The following is an 18561-nucleotide window of genomic DNA, read 5'->3' as shown; positions in this document are numbered from 1 at the left end:
AGGGGGCAGGCAAATGGCTGTTCCGGAGGGTCTAGGTGACCCTGCGCAACAGTAGAGGAGGCAGAATAGGAGCTGGAGGGAGAAGTTGGCAAAAAGTCCCTTCCCCTGGCAGGAACCTTCAGCTGGAACTCAAGACAGGAGAGCAAGCTTGGATTTCACCCTATAGAAGCTGGTGCAATTGATAAGTGTCACTAAAATAGGTCTTGTTTGCATGCCCTGAGCGAGACAAAGTTCTTCCTGGGAGGACATTCACCTACCACTTGCTGTCATAATAAGTAGCTCCCAGAGTCCACCGGGACACGGGTGGCGCTGTGGGTTAAAGCCTCAGCGCCTAGGGCTTGCCGATCGAAAGGTCGGCGGTTCGAATCCCCGCGGCAGGGTGCGCTCCTGTTGCTCGGTCCCAGAGCCTGCCAACCTAGCAGTTCGAAAGCACCCCCGGGTGCAAGTAGATAAATAGGGACCACTTACTAGCGGGAAGGTAAACGGCGTTCCGTGTGCTGCGCTGGCTCGCCAGATGCAGCTTGTCACACTGGCCACGTGACCCAGAAGTGTCTCCGGACAGCGCTGGCCCCCGGCCTCTTGAGTGAGATGGGCGCACAACCCCAGAGTCTGTCAAGACTGGCCCGTACGGGCAGGGGTACCTTTACCTTTACCTTTTAGAGTACTGCTAGGTCGGCAACTAGCAGTACAAAGGCCAAACCCACCCATCCCAAGAAGTTCTTGTTAGCCCTGTAGTTGCAAGAGCCGGCAGGTGCAGGGAGACCTGTCTGTGGCAAGAGGACTGGCTGGTAGTGCACTTAAAAAACATGATGGGCCCTTGGTCCTTCCTTCATCATTCTTTCCAGTAAAACTGGCCTTGGGCTTAAAATAAGAGTTAACAATTTGCTTATCTCAAGAGGAAAGACAGAAGGAAGACCAGGTTCAAAATACCAACGACTGAATAAAGACTCTTGATCTCTGTGGCTTAATTATTTTTATTAATTCTACTGTATTTAACCAAAGCGTCATTTGTTAATGCATTTGCCAGCTGCCGCCAAGCCTGGCTTTCCCCCTTCATGCCAGTTTCAAGACTTCGGTAACCATGGTTCCAACCCCATCAAAAATTTGATGCAAAGGGGCTTTGCACATGAACGCGCAAGTGGTGACTATTTTGTTTGCAGAATCCACGTGGGCCTCGTTCACGTCTTTGCAGATGTGCTTGCAGCCAAGTTCTTCAATAGCCGCAGCTGTTTCAGCATCAGGAAACCTGCAAGGAAAGGAAGTTAAACAAGAACTGCCTTTCCCTCACCGCTGAAGTGCTGGCTTTGACCGTTAATGCTCTAGAAGGCTCAGGACCACAATACATCAAGGGCCGGCTCTCCCAGTATGAACCAGACCAGACCCTGTGGTCTTCATCAGAGGCCCTTCTGCATGGACCTCACCCAAGTCTATATCGTGATAGCAGCTTCATAGTTTTTTTTACCTGGCAATATATTGCGAATCATGGTGTGTGTGTGTGTGTGTGTGTGTGTGCTATGCAAAAATCACAATGTGGTAAAAACCATGAAGCCAGCCAATGTCCCTACATAGCTCCATCCTTATTTTGGACATTATCATATATCAGTATATCATGATGTTTAGCTGGAAGTTGAAAACCAACTCCATCCTTATTTCAGACATTGTGATATGTCGGTATATCGTGATGTGACATAGCGTGACATTGGGTGGATGGGACTTGTCCTTATTAATATTTTACAGGAAGAGCATTTTTTTGTATTGTACAGTGGTACCTCGGATTACAGACGCTTCAGGTTACGGACTCCGCTAACCCAGAAATAGTACCTCGGGTTAAGAACTTTACCTCAGGATGAGAACAGAAATCGCACAGCGGCGGCGCGGGAGGCCCCATTAGCTAAAGTGGTACCTCAGGTTAAGAACAGTTTCAGGTTAAGAATGGAACTCCGGAACGAATTAAGTTCTTAACCTGAGGTACCACTGTACTTTTTTTTCTGGTTTTAAAACAAGACATATAAAAGCGATTAAGTTGCTCTGAGGCTTTTTCTTTTGTACAAAGTGACCAATGAGTGTAATCAGCAACAACCAACAGAGAAAAACGATAGATTGGAGAAAGCTGTATATCACTGTAACAGTTGGATCTTGTGATCGGCAGAGAATTGGCACGCGCACAGAATCAGATGACGCTCCAAACAAAATTCCTTACCTCCCGTCTACATTTCTGTTGTGGCCGACGGTGACTTCACAGCCTGGGAAGACTTTCGCTGCCAACACAGGGGAAATGCAGCACAAGCCAATGGGTTTCTTCACGCTATGGAAAGCCTCAAGGGTGGACTTCACAAGGTTGTTGACCGTGCAGTTCTTTCCTTCCACCGCCCAGGAACACAAGTTCTTCGCTACGCCAAAGCCCCCTTGAAGGGAGGAGGGAAAGATAAGAGCTCACTCTTCCATGTCAAGAAGAAACTTCCTAATATTGCCTCTTCCAACACAGCAGCGTTGCTGGTTGTCACCCAATGAGGCGACGCTTATTTGATATTGGCACAAAATTGGTTCAGCCCTGGGGGAGCACTCTTCCCATAGAAACTGAACAGGCATCTTCTATGGTGAACATTTTGCTGATTTCCCCCCCTTTGCTGCCAGGCAGATGCAGATGCTGAAGATAACACATCTCCTGTAATAGTTTGTGATCCATTTTCAAAAAATGTTTTATGTGTCATACAAATGATAACCAATGTTGGAAATGCAAAGAAAAAGAAGGTACCTTTTACCATATGTGGTGGACGTGTCCTAAGGTGAAAGACTTCTGGAGGGAAATTTATAATGAATTGAAAAAAATGTTGAAAAACACATTTATTAAGAAACCAGGAGCCTTTCTCCTTGGAATAATAGGACTAGAACAGCCCCAAAAAGATGTTAGACTGTTTTTGTATGCCACTACAGCGGCAAGACTTTTATTGGCCAAAAAATGTTTTATGTGGCCTTTATCGTGTGCATTAGAATTGTGCAAACCACTTTCATTTTTTAAATTTATTTATTTATAAAATAAATAAATGTGGAATGTAGAAATTGAGATTATTGGTTGGTTTTTGTTGTGTATTTGTGTATAAAATTTAATAAACTAAAATAAATAAAATGCACTATGTTTTGCAGGAGGGAGTATTGTTGCAGTGAGGTGCAGTGTTAAAATCTAGTTATAGAGTCCCAGCTCACAGTGCTGAGCACATTGAACAGGTGCAAATGATTTTTAAGGTTCACAAATAAGTGAGTGTTAAACTAATTCATTTGCAGCGCAATCCTAACCATGTCCTTTCAAATGCAAATCCTGTGGAATTTAATGGAGCTTACTCCCAGGCATATAGGATTGCAGGTTTGATTAGTTTATTTTTAAAAAAATGCTCACCTGGAAAAATAATTGCATCAAATTCACCGACTTTCAACTCAGCCAAATCCTGGATGTCCCCTCTCGCAAGTCTAGCACTTTCAACTAAAACGTTTCTCTTTTCTTCACTTGGACTACCCTGCAAATGATCAACAACGTGCATCTGCTCAATATTTGGTGCAAATATCTTTACCTGAAAAAGAAAAGGGAACACAAATACATTTGTGTTACAAAGTAGCACTTTTGCTAGTTGCAAGAGTCAAGCTTAACAATGGGGTTTTTTGCCAATTTTAAGCAAGATAATTTTGCAAGTATCAACATTTCAAGAGGTTTCTGAAATTCCAAAATGACAAAGCGTATGGATTTCAGCATCAATTGGTATTTTAGGTAGAAAGATCACAGACAAGATCTTTAAAACAGGGCTAAATGTTGCCTTTAATATAGACACATTTTTAAAAAATAAGATTTATCTTATTATCTACCCCAGTTCAAACAAGAATATAGTGTTTTCATTTTAAGTTGTAAAATAAACAGTACTAAACGTTTGCAGAATGTGCTTAGCAGTGATACAGTCACAGACCATATTCTGTCAATGTTTAGTAAAATAACTTGCAGTGTATTTTCAATTTAATGGAATTCAGTATGATGCTGAACCTATTTACTCAGACACAAGTCCCATTGAGTTCAATGAGACATACAGCCTAGTAAGCTTAGAACTGGAGCCTCGTTTCGTTTTCAAGACTGCAATCCTGTGCACTCCTTTGCAGAATCCTAAACTCTGCTGAACGCACAGAGGCTTGTTTACAAGCCAGCAAGCAGAATATTGAAGGCATCGAGATTGCCAAAGACAGTTTGACCTTGCAGAAAGGAACAGGAAACAGGAAAGAGACATTTTCCATGGAAAAACCTTCTGTGGGAGACTTCCGGGTTAGCGCCAGCGGCTAATGGCGGATTCCCTCCGAGCTCCGGAGGGAATCGGCTCCACAGGATCAGGGTCGTACCGCTGCGGTGACGTGGAGACCCTTAAAAATCACAGGCGGTGAAGCCTGTGAACCTGGCGACTCGGCGGGCACCATTTGCGCCCCCCCGACCCGCGAAGGAGCCTTTTTAAAGGCTTCAGAACGGGGGACGGGGTGAGCGGCGCGGTGCTGAGAGTCAACTGCTTCTCCTGTGGAGTGAAGCCGCACTGCCATGGCCGGAGAGCGCTGACTTCTTCTTGTGATTTGGACTCCAAAATAACAACCCGTGAGTAGTACGGAAATTGGACTTTTAAAGAAAATTTTTTGGTGAATTAGGTACGATCGGGGGAGGTGTAAACAGGAAGTCAGCCTCCTCCTCCTGTAAATAATCTAAAGCAAGGACCTGCTAACTAAGGTCGAGATAATTTTTTCTTTTATCATTTGGCAAAAGGCATTAATTTCACAATTTGGCACTAGAAGAAATCTTACTGGAGGATAAGAGCTAATTTTGGGAGCTGAAGTGCCACCCCCCCGGACCCGGGAGTGATCCGCGAGAGAGCCTGTTGAAGGTATTGGAAGAGTTTGACAGCTGTCAAATTAGCTGTCAGACGGAAAAAGAGAACTTTGTTTCTGTTGCTTCTGCTGGCTATATTTGCTACAATTTGACTATATTTTGTTGGAAACAAGGAAGAACTGATACAAACTAATTTGATTTTTGGATTTGAACTGGAAAGAATACTAAGTAACCAAAATCCCTCTAGAGGGGGTTTTGGGACATCACAAGAATGGCTGAAGGAGGGGAAATTCAAGCTGAATTGGACAGAGTCTTTGTTCTCTTGGGAAAGTTACAAGGCCAAATTGATGTTTTGGCTACAAATGTTACAACTCTGGACTTAACAGTAAACAAACTCATTGAATCTGATAAGGAATTGTCTCAGGAAGCCCATGCAGCTGTACAAGAAGAGAAACTTGAGAGCTTTGAGAGTGTGAAGAAAGAGATTTATGTTGTTCCTGAGAAAAAGGAAGGAGGAGCTGTAATTTTACAGATGATAAAGGAGAGCCAGAGGCCTGACATGATGGCTGCAAAGGAAAATAAGAACTTGATGGTGAAAATTTGGTTTGAATTGGAGACTGAAGAATGGAGAGATCTCCTTGTGTGGAGATCTGAAGACCTATGGATTACAAATCTGATTAAGGTGGAAGTTGGAGCTTTGGAGACATTTGGATTTGAAAGGAGTAAGAAACAAGATTTAGGCTCCACTTTTAAGTGTGGAGGTCTGGTTGGAAGAAACATGGACTTTATTGGACTAGAGCTTCTCCGAGATTTGGTGTTTAATACCAAGGACTATCAAAAAAGCCGGCAGAGAGGAACTGAGAGAGAATTAAGAGCCTCGGACGTGAGATCTCCAGGCTGAGAGTAGATTGATTGATGGACGATTATTGGGATTAGAACCGGGAAAAGGGGGGGGGTGGAGTTTGGGAATCCAAAGGGTGTATAATTATAATTTGTTTTGCTTTTATTTTGTTTTGTTATTTGTATGAGAATTGAGGAAATCGTGGAAGGGAATTTAGGTCGACTTTAGGAAAAGGCTTTAAGAATAAGCACGGATGTATAATTATTGATGTTTATAAGGCAAAATTGGTTTTTCAAAATGAACTAAATATAAAATATAAAACATAAAAAGGTTAAAAATTAGGGACAAGAACTTGTTGAACTGTTGTTTAAATATTGATGTTTATAAGTTAAAATTGGTTTTTCTAAAATGAATTAAATATAAAAAGGTTAAAAATTGGGGACAAGAACTTGTTGAACCAACAATCTGAATTGGAATACAAGAGGGGGAGGTATGGGGAAGTCAGGGAAATATGTCATTGAAAATAAGGACGTTGAATTCTATGTGTTTTTAAAAAATTTTGTTTCTTTTTTTTATTTTTTGATGTATTATAATGGAAAAATCTTAATAAATATCATTTTTTAAAAAAAGGAAAAACCTTCTGTGGGTGGGAGAAAGGCCTTTTTTCCAGCTAGAACTCACCGGAGCTCAGTTCCAGCACCTCTCAGGGGGACTCCATTGCCGTTATAAGAGAACAAGGGAGGCATTCATGGTGAGTTATTGCACCTCTTTTTCTAGAAAAACTATCACTGAATGAGAGCATATGCAGGTCTTCTTCCCTCTCCCTGTGTGTGCCTGTGTACAGTTATAAATGCAGTTACAATGACAGTCAAAAATGCAGTGCAATTATTCCACCACTTCCTTTCTAAAGCATGGCATGCCTTGGTTCTTCTTTTACTATGAAAGATTGGCATTAAAGAGGGCTAGGATAGAGTGAAGTGGAGGGGACAAATGCTAGCCACTATGTAGCAAAAGCCACACAAACTTTTAACAATAACCCGAGACCTCAAACTTAACCCCCATGACAACACAGTGAAATCGTATTACAGCCATGGACAGGATTCCTGCATCGCAGTGGGTTGGACTAGATGGCCATGGGGGTTTTCCTTCTGATACAGAAAAATAGGGGTCCCCTAAGTCCATGATCAAGGGACGCAGGTGGCACTGTGGGTTAAACCACAGAGCCTAGGACTTGCTGATCAGAAGGTCGGCGGTTCGAATCCCTGTGACGGGGTGAGTTCCCGTTGCTCGGTCCCTGCTCCTGCCAACCTAGCAGTTCAAAAGCATGTCAAGTGCAAGTAGATAACTAGGTACTGCTCCGGCGGGAAGGTAAACGGCGTTTCCGTGCACTGCTCTGGTTCGCCAGAAGCGGCTTAGTCTTGTGGCCACATGACCCGGAAGCTGTACGCCGGCTCCCTCGGCCAATAAAGCGAGATGAGCGTCGCAATCCCAGAGTCAGTCATGACTGGACCTAATCATCAGGGGTCCCTTTACCTTACCTTTAAGTCCATGATCAGTCAGAGGTGAATGGATGGGGGCAGGAAGCAGGGAAAGCAAAGCAGATCTTTATTTTTCTGTAGCAACCAAATTCCCTCCTTTCCTAGCAAGGAGGCCAGAGAGACCCAGAACCAAGAAGAAACATAATAATAATAATAATAATAATAATAATAATAATAATAATAATATTTATACCCCGCCCATCTGGCTGGGTTTCCCCTGCCACTCTGGGCGGCTCCCAACAGAATATTAAAAACATGATAAAACACCAAACATTTAAAACTTCCCTAAACAGGGCTGCCTTCATCTCTTTTAAGGGTTTTCATTTTGGTGTGCATCCCCTCTACAAACAGTCAGAAATTACATCACACCTGAAGTGGGGTTACTGTGGCTCAGGCAGGCCAAGGTGGGATATTCCTGAGGATTTAGCAAGTTTTACATAGTTTTAGGGACGCGGGTGGCGCTGTGGGTAAAAGCCTCAGCGCCTAGGGCTTGCCGATCGAAAGGTCGGCGGTTCGAATCCCCGCGGCGGGGTGCGCTCCCGCTGCTCGGTCCCAGCGCCTGCCAACCTAGCAGTTTGAAAACACCCCCGGGTGCAAGTAGATAAATAGGGACCGCTTACTAGCGGGAAGGTAAACGGCCTTTCCGTGTGTGGCTCTGGCCTGCTAGAGCAGCGATGTCACGCTGGCCACGTGACCCAGAAGTGTCTCCGGACAGCGCTGGCCCCCGGCCTCTTGAGTGAGATGGGCGCACAACCCTAGAGTCTGTCAAGACTGGCCCGTACGGGCAGGGGTACCTTTACCTTTACCTTACATAGTTCCAGACACAGTTTATGCAAAACATTAGCATTGCATCATAAGACCATCAGGATGCCCTCGGACATCCCTCAATGCAGAGCCTCTGGGCAAACAATGGCAATTATTACAAAGAAGGTTCATAAATATAGGAGAGGAATTCCTTCAGGAACTTCCCGATTGATCTCTGCCTGCGTGTTCTCAGGCAAGGGGGATTAAGGAGGCAGAGGAAATATTGAGGGTCTTTAGGAGAGCCAAGATGGCTTTTGGATTGCTCTCCTGTACTGTTTTAGACATAACAAAATTCCTTCCCATAGCACCTTAAGAAACCAACTAAGTTTGTTACTGGTATGAGCTTTCGTGAACAAACTTAGTTGGTCTCTAAGGTGCTACTGGAAGGAATTTTTTTATTTTGTTTCGGCTACGGCAGACCAACACGGCTACCTATGGCACCTGTTTTAGACATGTGGTTTATATACTTATGTATGTGCATTTACTTTGTGCAATTATCCACATTTATCCTATATTTGAGACCTTAGAGGTCCTACAACACTTCTACAATTCTATGATTCTATCCTGAGGAAATCGCAAGAGACCCTTGCAAGCAGTTTGCTTGCTTGCTTGCACTAAGTTTAAGCCGTGGGCAGGTGGGCTGGGCGGATTTTGCACGGCAGGACACGAGAGGAGGAGGAATCCCATTGTTGTAGAGTCGGAAGGGACCCCAGGGGTCATCTGGTCCACCCCCCCTGCAAGGAATACCCCCCTTTTGCACTTTTAGAGGGTCGCCAGCCTCACCTCCGCTCCAGCCCGGCTCAGGTGCACCAGGACGGCGGACGCCTCGTGGATCTCGCTGCCGTCGAAGACGCCGCAGCCCGCCAAGACCACGGCCACCCGCTTCCCCATCCTCGCCTGCGGGTCCCCCGCGTCCACGGAGGAAGAGGCCGCAGGAAGGAAGGATCCGGTGCCGGATCCCCCCCGCCCCCTGCTGGTCCGGAAGAAGAGCCGTCGGGGCGGCGCTTTCTGTGACCCTTGGAGACGGGAGGACAGGAAAGATTTCGCGTCCTCCAGGAAACGGCGTCGCGCCTGGGATGCAAACACGGCAGCTCCCCTTCCGTTTCTGAGCGCAATGCGCGCCGATTTTGCAGCGCATAGGAGGATAATCACACTACACATGCGGTTTGATCCGGCGTGCACGTCCCAAAAAAAGCTTTTCACGCGTGAATATGATGATACTTAGTTTTTCCTCTTTGTAAGAGTAATCTGTGCTGATTGCAAGACCTCTCCGAAATTGTCTGGTCTAAGGGTAGCTAACACATATTTGAAACAAGCTAAAAGCGTGGAGATTTTAAAAGCCTAAACTGCACCCCCGGATCCGACGCCTTGTGCAAGGCGACCTACTCGCTCTCCGGCCACTGCACCTAAAGGAAACCCCAAAAAACTACAGCAGAGATATGGAATCACAGAACTGTAGAGCTGGAAGGGAGCCAGGGGTCATCTAGTCCAACCCCCTGCAATGCAGGAATCTCAGCTAAAGCACCCGTGACAGGTGACAAAGGCTCCCTTCTCCGTGCGCAAACAAAAAACGACCCGGTGGGGCTGAGAGAGCCGGAAGATCTGATTCCCCCATCGCGATCGCGGAACAGAAACCAGAGGCAGAGAGGGGAGGGAAATAATAACAGAAGCTCTTGCTAAAAGCGTCCGGGAGGTTTCCGCACTGAGCATGTGCCCGACCCCTCGGCATGTGACGGGCTGAACTGTGCTCAGCTGACTGCTGGGCGGGCGAGAGAAACGCGGAAGCGGAGCTGGGCTGCCCTGCGCCGCTTGCTTTCTGCTTGCAGGGGAGCTGCATCATGGCTGCGGGCGGGGAGCCGCCGCGTCTGTGGCTGCTGCTGCTTTTGCTCCTGCAGTTGGAGACGCCCTGCAGCTCGACATGCGCCTCTCCGGGGCAGCAGGGGTGGCCCGTGCCTTACAGGTGAGAGGACGGCGTATGGGGAGGGGAGAGGGTCGTCGGGCAGGATCCCGCCCCCCGCGGCCGCCTAATATAGCAGGTGCGGTGATGGCTCACTTCCAGGGGATGGCAAGAGAGGTTTGGGCTCCCCGTCCAAAAATTAGGATTTGCAAACATCCAGGCTGTGCCGAAAGTGGAACAAAGGGGTTGCATGCAATCCTGTCGTTCAGGTTTTTGCTTGCGCAGGAGAACTTTCCCCCTCCTCTCCCCTGCCCCCCCCCCAAATCTGGGGGACCCTCTGAGCATATTTGAGGAGGGGCGGTGCTAGGGGGAGGAAAGGAAGGAGTCCTGTTGTGTCAGTGGAGCTTCAGATGTCCAGAGTGGGGTCATAGAATTGTAGAGCTGGAAGGGATCCAGGGGTCATCTAGTCCAACCCACTGCTGCGATGCAGGAATCTTGCCTACAGGCATCCCTGGGTGGTCTCAAACCACCAGCCTTATGGTTAATAGCCAGGTCCGAGCAATGCAGGGTTTCAGATGGGAAGCTTTTTCAACACAGATGACTCATGAGCATGCAGTGGTGACTTCTCAGGACCTGGGCAGTCTCAAAATGGGGAGAATAAGTATAATTATGGAATGTGGCTCTGCAAGGGAGAAAACTCAAGAGATTTGCAAGCAAAAGATGATTTCCAGTTTATGGCCGTTTCTTTTTTTTTAATCTGAACTTTTGGGTTTAAACGAATTTTTTTAAAAAAACAACACATTTATTTTAATGCAGGCGTTTTGATTACCGCCCTAAAACAGATGCCTACTGCCAGGCTCGTTACACTTTCTGCCCAACTGGCTCTCCCATTCCGGTGATGAGAGATGACGATGTCCTGGAAGTATTTCGGTTACAGGCGCCTGTCTGGGAATTCAAATATGGAGATCTCCTTGGTCATATGGTAAGGTGACATGTGTTTCCTCTTCTGTTTTGTCAGCCTTTTGCTAGCATCCCAATTAACCTAGATTTCAAAACGTGCAATCCAGAACTGACATTGTTAATTTGATTAACTATAGACCATGTAAATATATTCATAAAACATTGTTTACCACTTTTCTGGCAACAGGAGGGTGTTAGAAAATGTTCTGAGAATTTTTAAGTAACAGCTTTGAAAGAAGCAATCTTTAAATGGCACTTTCAGGGCGATTTTTTTTTTTGTTTTATTACTATTCCTGGCTAGTGCCAGTCACTGGCATGTTACAGTGATTCACTCCCTCCTTCCAGATATTAAATGTGTAAAAGTTTCTCTGTTCCTGCAGAGAAATCACGGGACGTCCACTTCCTGAAACTGCGCCATTTCCCCAGATTGCTTTGTTATTTTATAGCATTCATAGTGTTGCCTTTCCTGCCATCCAAGGCATGTTACAAAAAACCCCAGTACGACAGCATAATTGGCCAATTAGCCTTACGAGCTGTGCAAGGTATGGCTCACTGATTCTCATAGTTGGTCTGCAATTTCTAGATTGTGGCAGTTCTGTGAACACTTACCTAGGAGCAAACCTAATTGAAAATTAAGCATGATTTATGGGTGGCACTGTATGTTAAACCACAGAGCCTAGGACTTGCCGATCAGAAGGTCGGCGGTTCGAATCCCCATGACAGGGTGAGCTCCCGTTGCTCGGTCCCTGCTCCTGCCAAGTAAACAGCGTTTCCGTGCGCTGCTCTGGTTCGCCAGAAGCGGCTTAGTCATGCTGGCCACATGACCCAGAAGCTGTACGCTGGCTCCCTTGGCCAATAAAGCGAGATGAGCACCACAACCCCAGAGTCGGTCACAACTGGACCTAATGGTCAGGGGTCCCTTTTCCTTTATATGCATGCAGTGGGTCAGGCTCTTATCGATGTATAGGCCAACTAAGGCCTGGGGGCCGAATCTGGCCCAATCGCCTCCTAAATCTGGCCCATGGACGGTCCGGGAATCAGCATGTTTTTACATGAGTAGAATGTATCCTTTTATTTAAAATGCATCTCTGGGTTATTTGTGAGGCCTGCGTGGTGTTTTTACATGAGTAGAATGTGTCCTTTTATTTAAAATACACCTCTGGGTATTTGTGGGGCACAGGAATTTGTTCATTCCCCCCCCCAATATAGTCCAGCCCCCCCACAAGGTCTGAGAGACAGTGGACCGGCCCCCTGCTGAAAAAGTTTGCTGACCCCTGCTCTTACTGTTCAATCCTCTGTGTGTTTACTTAGACTCACGTCTCAATTGTATTTAGTGGGGCTTACTCCCATGTAAGTGTTCATAGGATTATAAAGCAGTGTTAGAAACTCAAGATATGTAAGCTAATCACCTGTTGGCACCTGAAACCTAGGTTATGATCACCACAATGGAATTTCTCAGCAATGATTTTTTTTTACACTGCAATTTATTATTATTTTTATTCATTTCATTTCTGTACCGCTTTATAATTTAAATTTTTAAAAATTTACAACACATTAAAGCATCCAATAAAACAATCCAAAATAAATTGCAAGCTTCCAGGAAAATACTTCAGATCCTTTCCCCATATTAATTCACCTACTTAATTTATATAGCAGTAGTACTCCAGGAAGCCAGGGTGGTGCAGCAGTTAGAGTGTTAAATTAGGACCTGGGAGATCAGGATTCAAATCCCTGCTCAGTCATGAAGCTCACATTGGAGCCAGTCACTGCCTCTTAACCTCCCTCACAGGGTCATAGTAGGGATAAACTGAGGGGGGGGGTGAACCATGTACTTCTTGGAGAGAACAAGGGGGGGATATAAATGCAATGAATAAGCTCTTCTGTGTACCTGCTTAAGAAAGCTGGAGGGGTCGGCCAGATGGAGATATCAGTTGCAGCCATATATCTGTCATATGTGATGGACCTGTAAAAGTCCATAAAAGGGTAAAAGAGTGTTGGGAAATAATTCATAATGAATTGAAAAAAATGTTTAAAAGTACTTTCCCCAAAAAACCAGAGTCCTTTTCGTTGGGGGAAATTCCCAGGTGTCAAAAAAGGTTACTTATGTATGCCACTACTGTGGCCCGTGTTTTGTTAGCCCAAAAATGGAAAACGAGTGAAGTCCCAACTAAAAAAGAATGGCGACTTAAGCTGATGGAATATGTGCAGTTTGCGGACCTAACATATAGAATAAGAGAACAAGAAGAACATATGCTTAAAGAAGATTGGAAAATGTTTATTGAATATATGGAGGAAAACTGTGTATATTTGAAAACGCGGGCAGCATTAAGATGAATTCAACAGTGTAAATAAGTTTTGATGGATGTAATAATGGAATACTGAATGGATTAGTTTATATAAAATATGCAGGGATTTATGTTATGCAAAATGAACCATGGAAAGAGAGGAAGGGAAATCATTGATATTTTAAGTTTGTTTAAATGAATATTCTAAGATGTAAAACAGAGAATTTAATTAAAATTATAGGAAAAAAGAGAGATTTCAGTTGCCAACCCGGCATCCAGAGAGCTCCATGTGGTTGCAATTGGACCTGCGCCAGCCGCAAACTGTGCCTGGCTAATTTCTAACACTGCCTTGGAGCAGTAAGGGGAAACCTGTGGCTTTTCAGATGTTTCTGGACTGCCAGCTTCCATTGTCCCTGACCATTGCTGGGTGGTGCTGATGAGAGTTCTGGTCCGACCACACTCGCTCCCCACCCCTGATTTAGAGTCCTTATAGAGAGAAGAAATGTGGAATGATGAACAAAGGCATGCCTTCACTTGTGTTGGTTGTTCCTTTCTTTTAGAAGATCATGCACGACGCTGTCGGTTTCAAGAGCTCCTTATCGCAGAAGAACTACACAATGGAGTGGTATGAGCTCTTCCAGCTGGGGAACTGCACATTTCCTCATCTCCGGCCCAATTTGCTGGCCCCTTTTTGGTGCAATCAGGGGGCTGCCTGCTTTTATGGAGGAATAGATGATGCCCATTGGAAGGAGAACGGGACCTTGGTTCTGGTGACCACAATCTCAGGTAAACATGCAAACTTTGTCATGGGGCTTGTTGACGTGGTGGGGATTCAGAAGTTGTTGGTGCGTAATTATTATTTTGGGCTTGGTTCAGGCCAGTAAGCAATCTGAGGGTGTTACTGTATATCCGTACATCTTTGCAAACTGCTTGCAATCCTCCTCCCACTTTTCTGGGAACAATCCTTGCTGAAATTAATCAGACTTTCATTTGAGTAGATGTGGTTAGTGTTAGAATTCCTGCTCCGTGATTGCAGTCATGGGATTGTTGTCTATCACATGAAGGTGTATGTTTTGACTCCACAGTGGGAAGTGACGAAGACTAGTGGGACTATTGTCCTTAGTTCTTTTGCTCTTTGCTGTCTGATGCTAGAGAGAGAGGGAGCCATGTTGCAGTGCTCCGTGTGTGTTTATATGTAAATAAAGTAGATTAGCCAAAATGCTGAGTTGCTGAGGTCTGTTACGCAAGATGTGCAAACTCTGTGGATCCCTAAGTGTGCCGGTGTCTGTTGGCATCGGTCGCTGTGACATTCAGGCTGAAGAAAGCTTTTGAAGCTCCTGTATGATGGACCAGGAGGGAGAGAACATGCCAGTCGGGCATGTGTCTTCGCCAGAGTCCTACTCAAGTGTCGGCTGAACTCCGGACAGTTAGAGCCATTCCTCTGTTTTCTGTGGAGCTGGAAAGATCTCCAGAGGTTTCCAGATTTGAACACTTCATGGACACAGATTCTGTGTCATCATGTGCTTATACCAGGCATTCTGGTGTTCCTTCTGAAATAAATTTCAAAAAATGACTGCTATGCTTGCATAAGAGCATCAGCCCAGCCTGTTGGGGAACATTGAGAGCCAGTGGGGTGTAGTGGTTAGTGCGTCGAACCCTGGGAGACACGGGTTCAAGCCCACACTCTGCCATAAAGCCGACTGAGAGCCCTTGGGTGTCTCTCAGCTTAACCTATTCCTCACAGGATTGTGAAGATTAAACAAGGAGGGAACCAAGCTGAGCTGCTTGAAGAAAAAGGTGGGAAAGGCTGCAGAATTAAGGAGGTTATTTTAAAGTACAGATAGTATTCAGCTGTGCAGATATGATTCTCCTATCTCCTTCCCGTAGTGTGATATTGTGTTTTCTTCTTGCACAGGAGCTATGTTTAATCAAATGGCGAAATGGGTGAAATACGACAACGAAACTGGCATTTACTACGAGACGTGGATGGTCAAAGAGAGCCCGGAGGAGCAGGCCAGAGTGTGGTTTGAGCCTTACGAATGCTCCAAGTTTGTACAGAGGACATACCAAAAGCTGGCTGAGCTGGGGGCCATTTTTAAGAAGATACAAACAAATTATACCACTATTACTCTCTTCAGTGGAGAGCCCGTCTGCTTTGGAAATGAAACGGCTATATTTGGACCACACGGAAACAAAACGCTAGCTCTGGCCATTAGAGACTTCTATTCTCCTTTCAAACCTTATCATTCCGTCAAAGAGTTCTTTCTAAACCTCTTGAGGATATTTGATGAAGTGGCTGTGGACCATCAGTTTTACCTCTTCTATAACTTGGAATATTGGTTTCTGCCAATGAAATATCCTTTCATGAAAATAGCCTATGAAGAAATCCCATTGCCTCATTCAAACAGCACAAAGTTGGGCGTGTAGTTTTTCTTAATGCCCTTTTTTTTGTATAAAGACACCAAAAAAAGGCAAAATAAAACCCCCAAACCCATTTTATGCTGAGTTGCCTCAGATGTCTTTCAGGCTGACAAAGATGCCTGAAACTACTGGGATATACCTGGATTTTTACTAACGCTGAAAAGGTTATCTGCACAGGGAAATGAATGCATCAAACCTAAGCTATTTCACCTTTAATTTTGTGAGGGAATGATATTCTTTTCCAAGCCTTCAATTTTGACTTCCAGAGACACTTGATGTATGCACTGGAACCAATGTGGGTGAATAAGGATGGTAAATAATTATTCTAACGTTCTCATTATGTGCCCTGTACCTGATTTGAATGGTTGCATTTAAACGTGGGAGCAGCCCTCCTGAGTGATCCCCCCCTACTGTTTTCATTTTATTACCCTCACTGTAGCACTTTGTAGAGCAGGCATCCCCAACCTTTAGCCCTCCAGATGTTTTGGACTACTGGTCCTGATAGCTAGGGATCATGGGAGTTGTAGGCCAAAACATCTGGAGGGCTGCGGGTTGGGGGTGCCTGCTGTAGAGCTGCAGGAGTGGACAGCAGATTCAAGTAATGCTGGCACACAGAGGTATGTGTGGGGGGGGGAATGGTTTTCAAGGATACTTAATAAGCCATTAGCATTGGACAATCACATAGAATAGAAAATAGGAATGTGGCTGCACATACATTCCTAACCTTGAGGTCAACCTTAAGACAATTATGGGGATCTGCTTGAGCACTTTTAAGTAGCTGCTACTTACTCCAGGTGTGTTAAATTTATAGGTTGCTGTGATTCTAAAGGATATTTTTCCTGGATGACCACCAGCTAATCTGTGCTGTTACTTGAACTACAAAGTTTTTCAAAATAGGCTCAATGAGTTGGCAGTGTTAATTTGTGTGTTGCAAAACTTCTAATCACAATGAAATTACGTGCCTTGCTTTTAAAAATATTTCTTGCTTGGGATTAAAATTTTGTGTCCTTTGTTTATCCATAATCCCTATAGTTTGGATTAAAGTTTTAATCCTAAAGGAGATCCAAGTAACTACTGACCCAGAGGTCTTATCTCTATAACTGGGACAGTTTGTGCCAGTGTTTTACATCTTAAATGGAAACTTGGGTTAGTGAGCGTAATATCCTTGGGGAATTTAAACTTGGCTGTTTAAACTGGCCTAAGGAATAGCACTGTTTAGTATTGGCCCATCTAGCAGATAAATATGTATCAAAATGAGCTAAGTTTTTATTTACTCAAGACACTTTTTTGACTATACCTTTCATGATCACCTATGTAGCAAATGAGAACGATACTACCTTGATAAAAGATTGTTTTTGATCCATGAACTGTATCAAAACACATCTGCTCAGATGCATTGCATTAATTAGAGTTTTCTGAGAGGATGTTCTCTCATGGAGTTAAGGAAGAATGTGTCCTTGCTTACACTTTTAAGTTTTGAAGATACCTTCCCCTTTCCTAAGATCTGTTCCATGAAGGTATTTATTGTCCTATTGTGATGCCATTCTAGTTTCACAGATGTGGTTGCGCCTTAAGGATTTACTGCTTATTATAAAAATAGCAATTATTAATCATCATTCAAAATCCAAAGTTATGGTTTGGCACTCTAAGGTTAGATGTATCATACCTGTTCAAAACAAAACAGGATCTTTGCTGTTCCTAAAAGAGAAAAGCTTTCGCTAGCAAGTGAGCCAACAGTTTTATTCTTGTGAAAGATGTTTACTAAGGGTAAACAATGTCATTATTTTTATCTTTGTTACCTAGTCTACATCAGAGGTAGGCAACCTAAGGCCTGGGGACCGGATCCGGCCCAATCGCCTTCTGAATCCGGCCCGCGGACGGTTCGGGAATCAGCGTGTTTTTACATGAGTAGAATGTGTCCTTTTATTTAAAATGCATCTCTGGGTTATTTGTGGGGCATAGGAATTCATTCATTTTAAAAAAAATTCAAAATACAGTCCGGCCCTCCACATGGTCTGAGGGCCGGTAGACCAGCCCACAGCTGAAAAATGTTGCTGACCCCTGGTCTACACAGACAGAATTCAGTTTTATTAGAATTGCCCTTGCTATTGTTTGTGTAAACACAAAAGAAATAGGAGCTAAAATGCTTGCTTGCAAGGTTTCACACGCAAGTGCCAGTGTAGCCCCTTGAGAAATTATAAATTTTTTACCAGTGCTTTTTCCTGTGCAGCGAACAATGTGGCAAATCAGCCTCTGCAGGAAGGTGGATCAGAGGAAGTTCCTTTAGTTTAGATCTAGCCCAACTTTATAGAACAGAAAGGGAAATCACACGGAGGAGGAACACTCATTCATATAACAGAAACCTGGATGATATTAGCTTTGCTCTGCTGCTAAGATTATACCTGATTGCTATGGGGTAGGGAGAAAGCAGCCATTATTAACAATACTATAATGAAATAGAAAGGTAAATCAGGCAGCTACACAGGAGCACTTTTCAAAGTCTCAAGATTCACACAACCAAAAATAACACCATAAGGATGGAAAACAATATTACTTAATTTTCATTTAAAAAACCACCCAGAAACCAAGTACATTTTAGAATCAAAAAGGATATTTAAAGTGTTCCTTTAAACAAATTCAGATAAAATCTGCCTATTCGATAAAGAGCTACAGAAACTTGTATCCTATTCAGATGTAGAGTCCATTGAGCAAAATGTTCTTTGAATCATATACTTGTCTTACAGTTCACTCTCATCTACACGTCTGGTATATTTGGCAGTAATTAAAATGGGTACATTTTCTAATTACAAGAGGATCCTACACTCAAAATATAAAATCCGTACTTTTTTTTTTATTTGATGGAATCTTAATAGAAAGTGCATGCAAAGTTTTATCACTTACTCTGTACAGTATCACATCATGGTCTTTGTTGGATTTTTTTTGAGAAGTACCGTAATACTTCTGAAAAT

The 18561-nt window shown here is 44.2% G+C and overlaps 2 protein-coding genes across 5 annotated transcripts; one reads left to right on the top strand and one right to left on the bottom strand.

Annotated features, from left to right (window-relative positions):
* Positions 1–956: 956 nt before the first annotated feature.
* On the bottom strand, positions 957–9205 carry LOC128411968 (glutamine amidotransferase-like class 1 domain-containing protein 3, mitochondrial). The gene is made up of 4 exons (XM_053384637.1): positions 8813–9205; positions 3395–3566; positions 2201–2405; positions 957–1246 (listed from the first exon to the last, which is right to left on the bottom strand). Exons 1-4 carry the CDS (start codon positions 9188–9190, stop codon positions 1054–1056), a joined length of 948 nt encoding a protein of 315 aa, XP_053240612.1. The 5' UTR covers positions 9191–9205; the 3' UTR covers positions 957–1053.
* A 101-nt stretch (positions 9206–9306) lies between these two features.
* CLN5 (CLN5 intracellular trafficking protein) lies at positions 9307–15993 on the top strand. 4 transcript variants are annotated; one of them, XM_053384633.1, is made up of 4 exons: positions 9307–9989; positions 10743–10908; positions 13732–13957; positions 15087–15993. In XM_053384633.1, the coding sequence occupies exons 1-4, from the start codon at positions 9868–9870 to the stop codon at positions 15596–15598; spliced, it is 1026 nt and encodes a 341-aa protein (XP_053240608.1). In that variant the 5' UTR covers positions 9307–9867; the 3' UTR covers positions 15599–15993. The 4 variants fall into 4 exon arrangements, with proteins under 4 accessions (XP_053240608.1, XP_053240611.1, XP_053240609.1 ...); XM_053384636.1 differs by having other exon boundaries at positions 9885–9989; positions 10769–10908; XM_053384634.1 differs by lacking the exon at positions 9307–9989 and adding an exon at positions 10059–10195.
* Positions 15994–18561: the final 2568 nt, after the last annotated feature.

This window comes from Podarcis raffonei, chromosome 4 (genome assembly GCF_027172205.1).
Source record: "Podarcis raffonei isolate rPodRaf1 chromosome 4, rPodRaf1.pri, whole genome shotgun sequence".
Classification (NCBI taxonomy): Eukaryota; Metazoa; Chordata; class Lepidosauria; order Squamata; family Lacertidae; genus Podarcis; species Podarcis raffonei.
The sequence above is the reverse complement of the archived record's forward strand: the minus strand, read 5'-3'. Positions and strand labels throughout refer to the sequence as shown.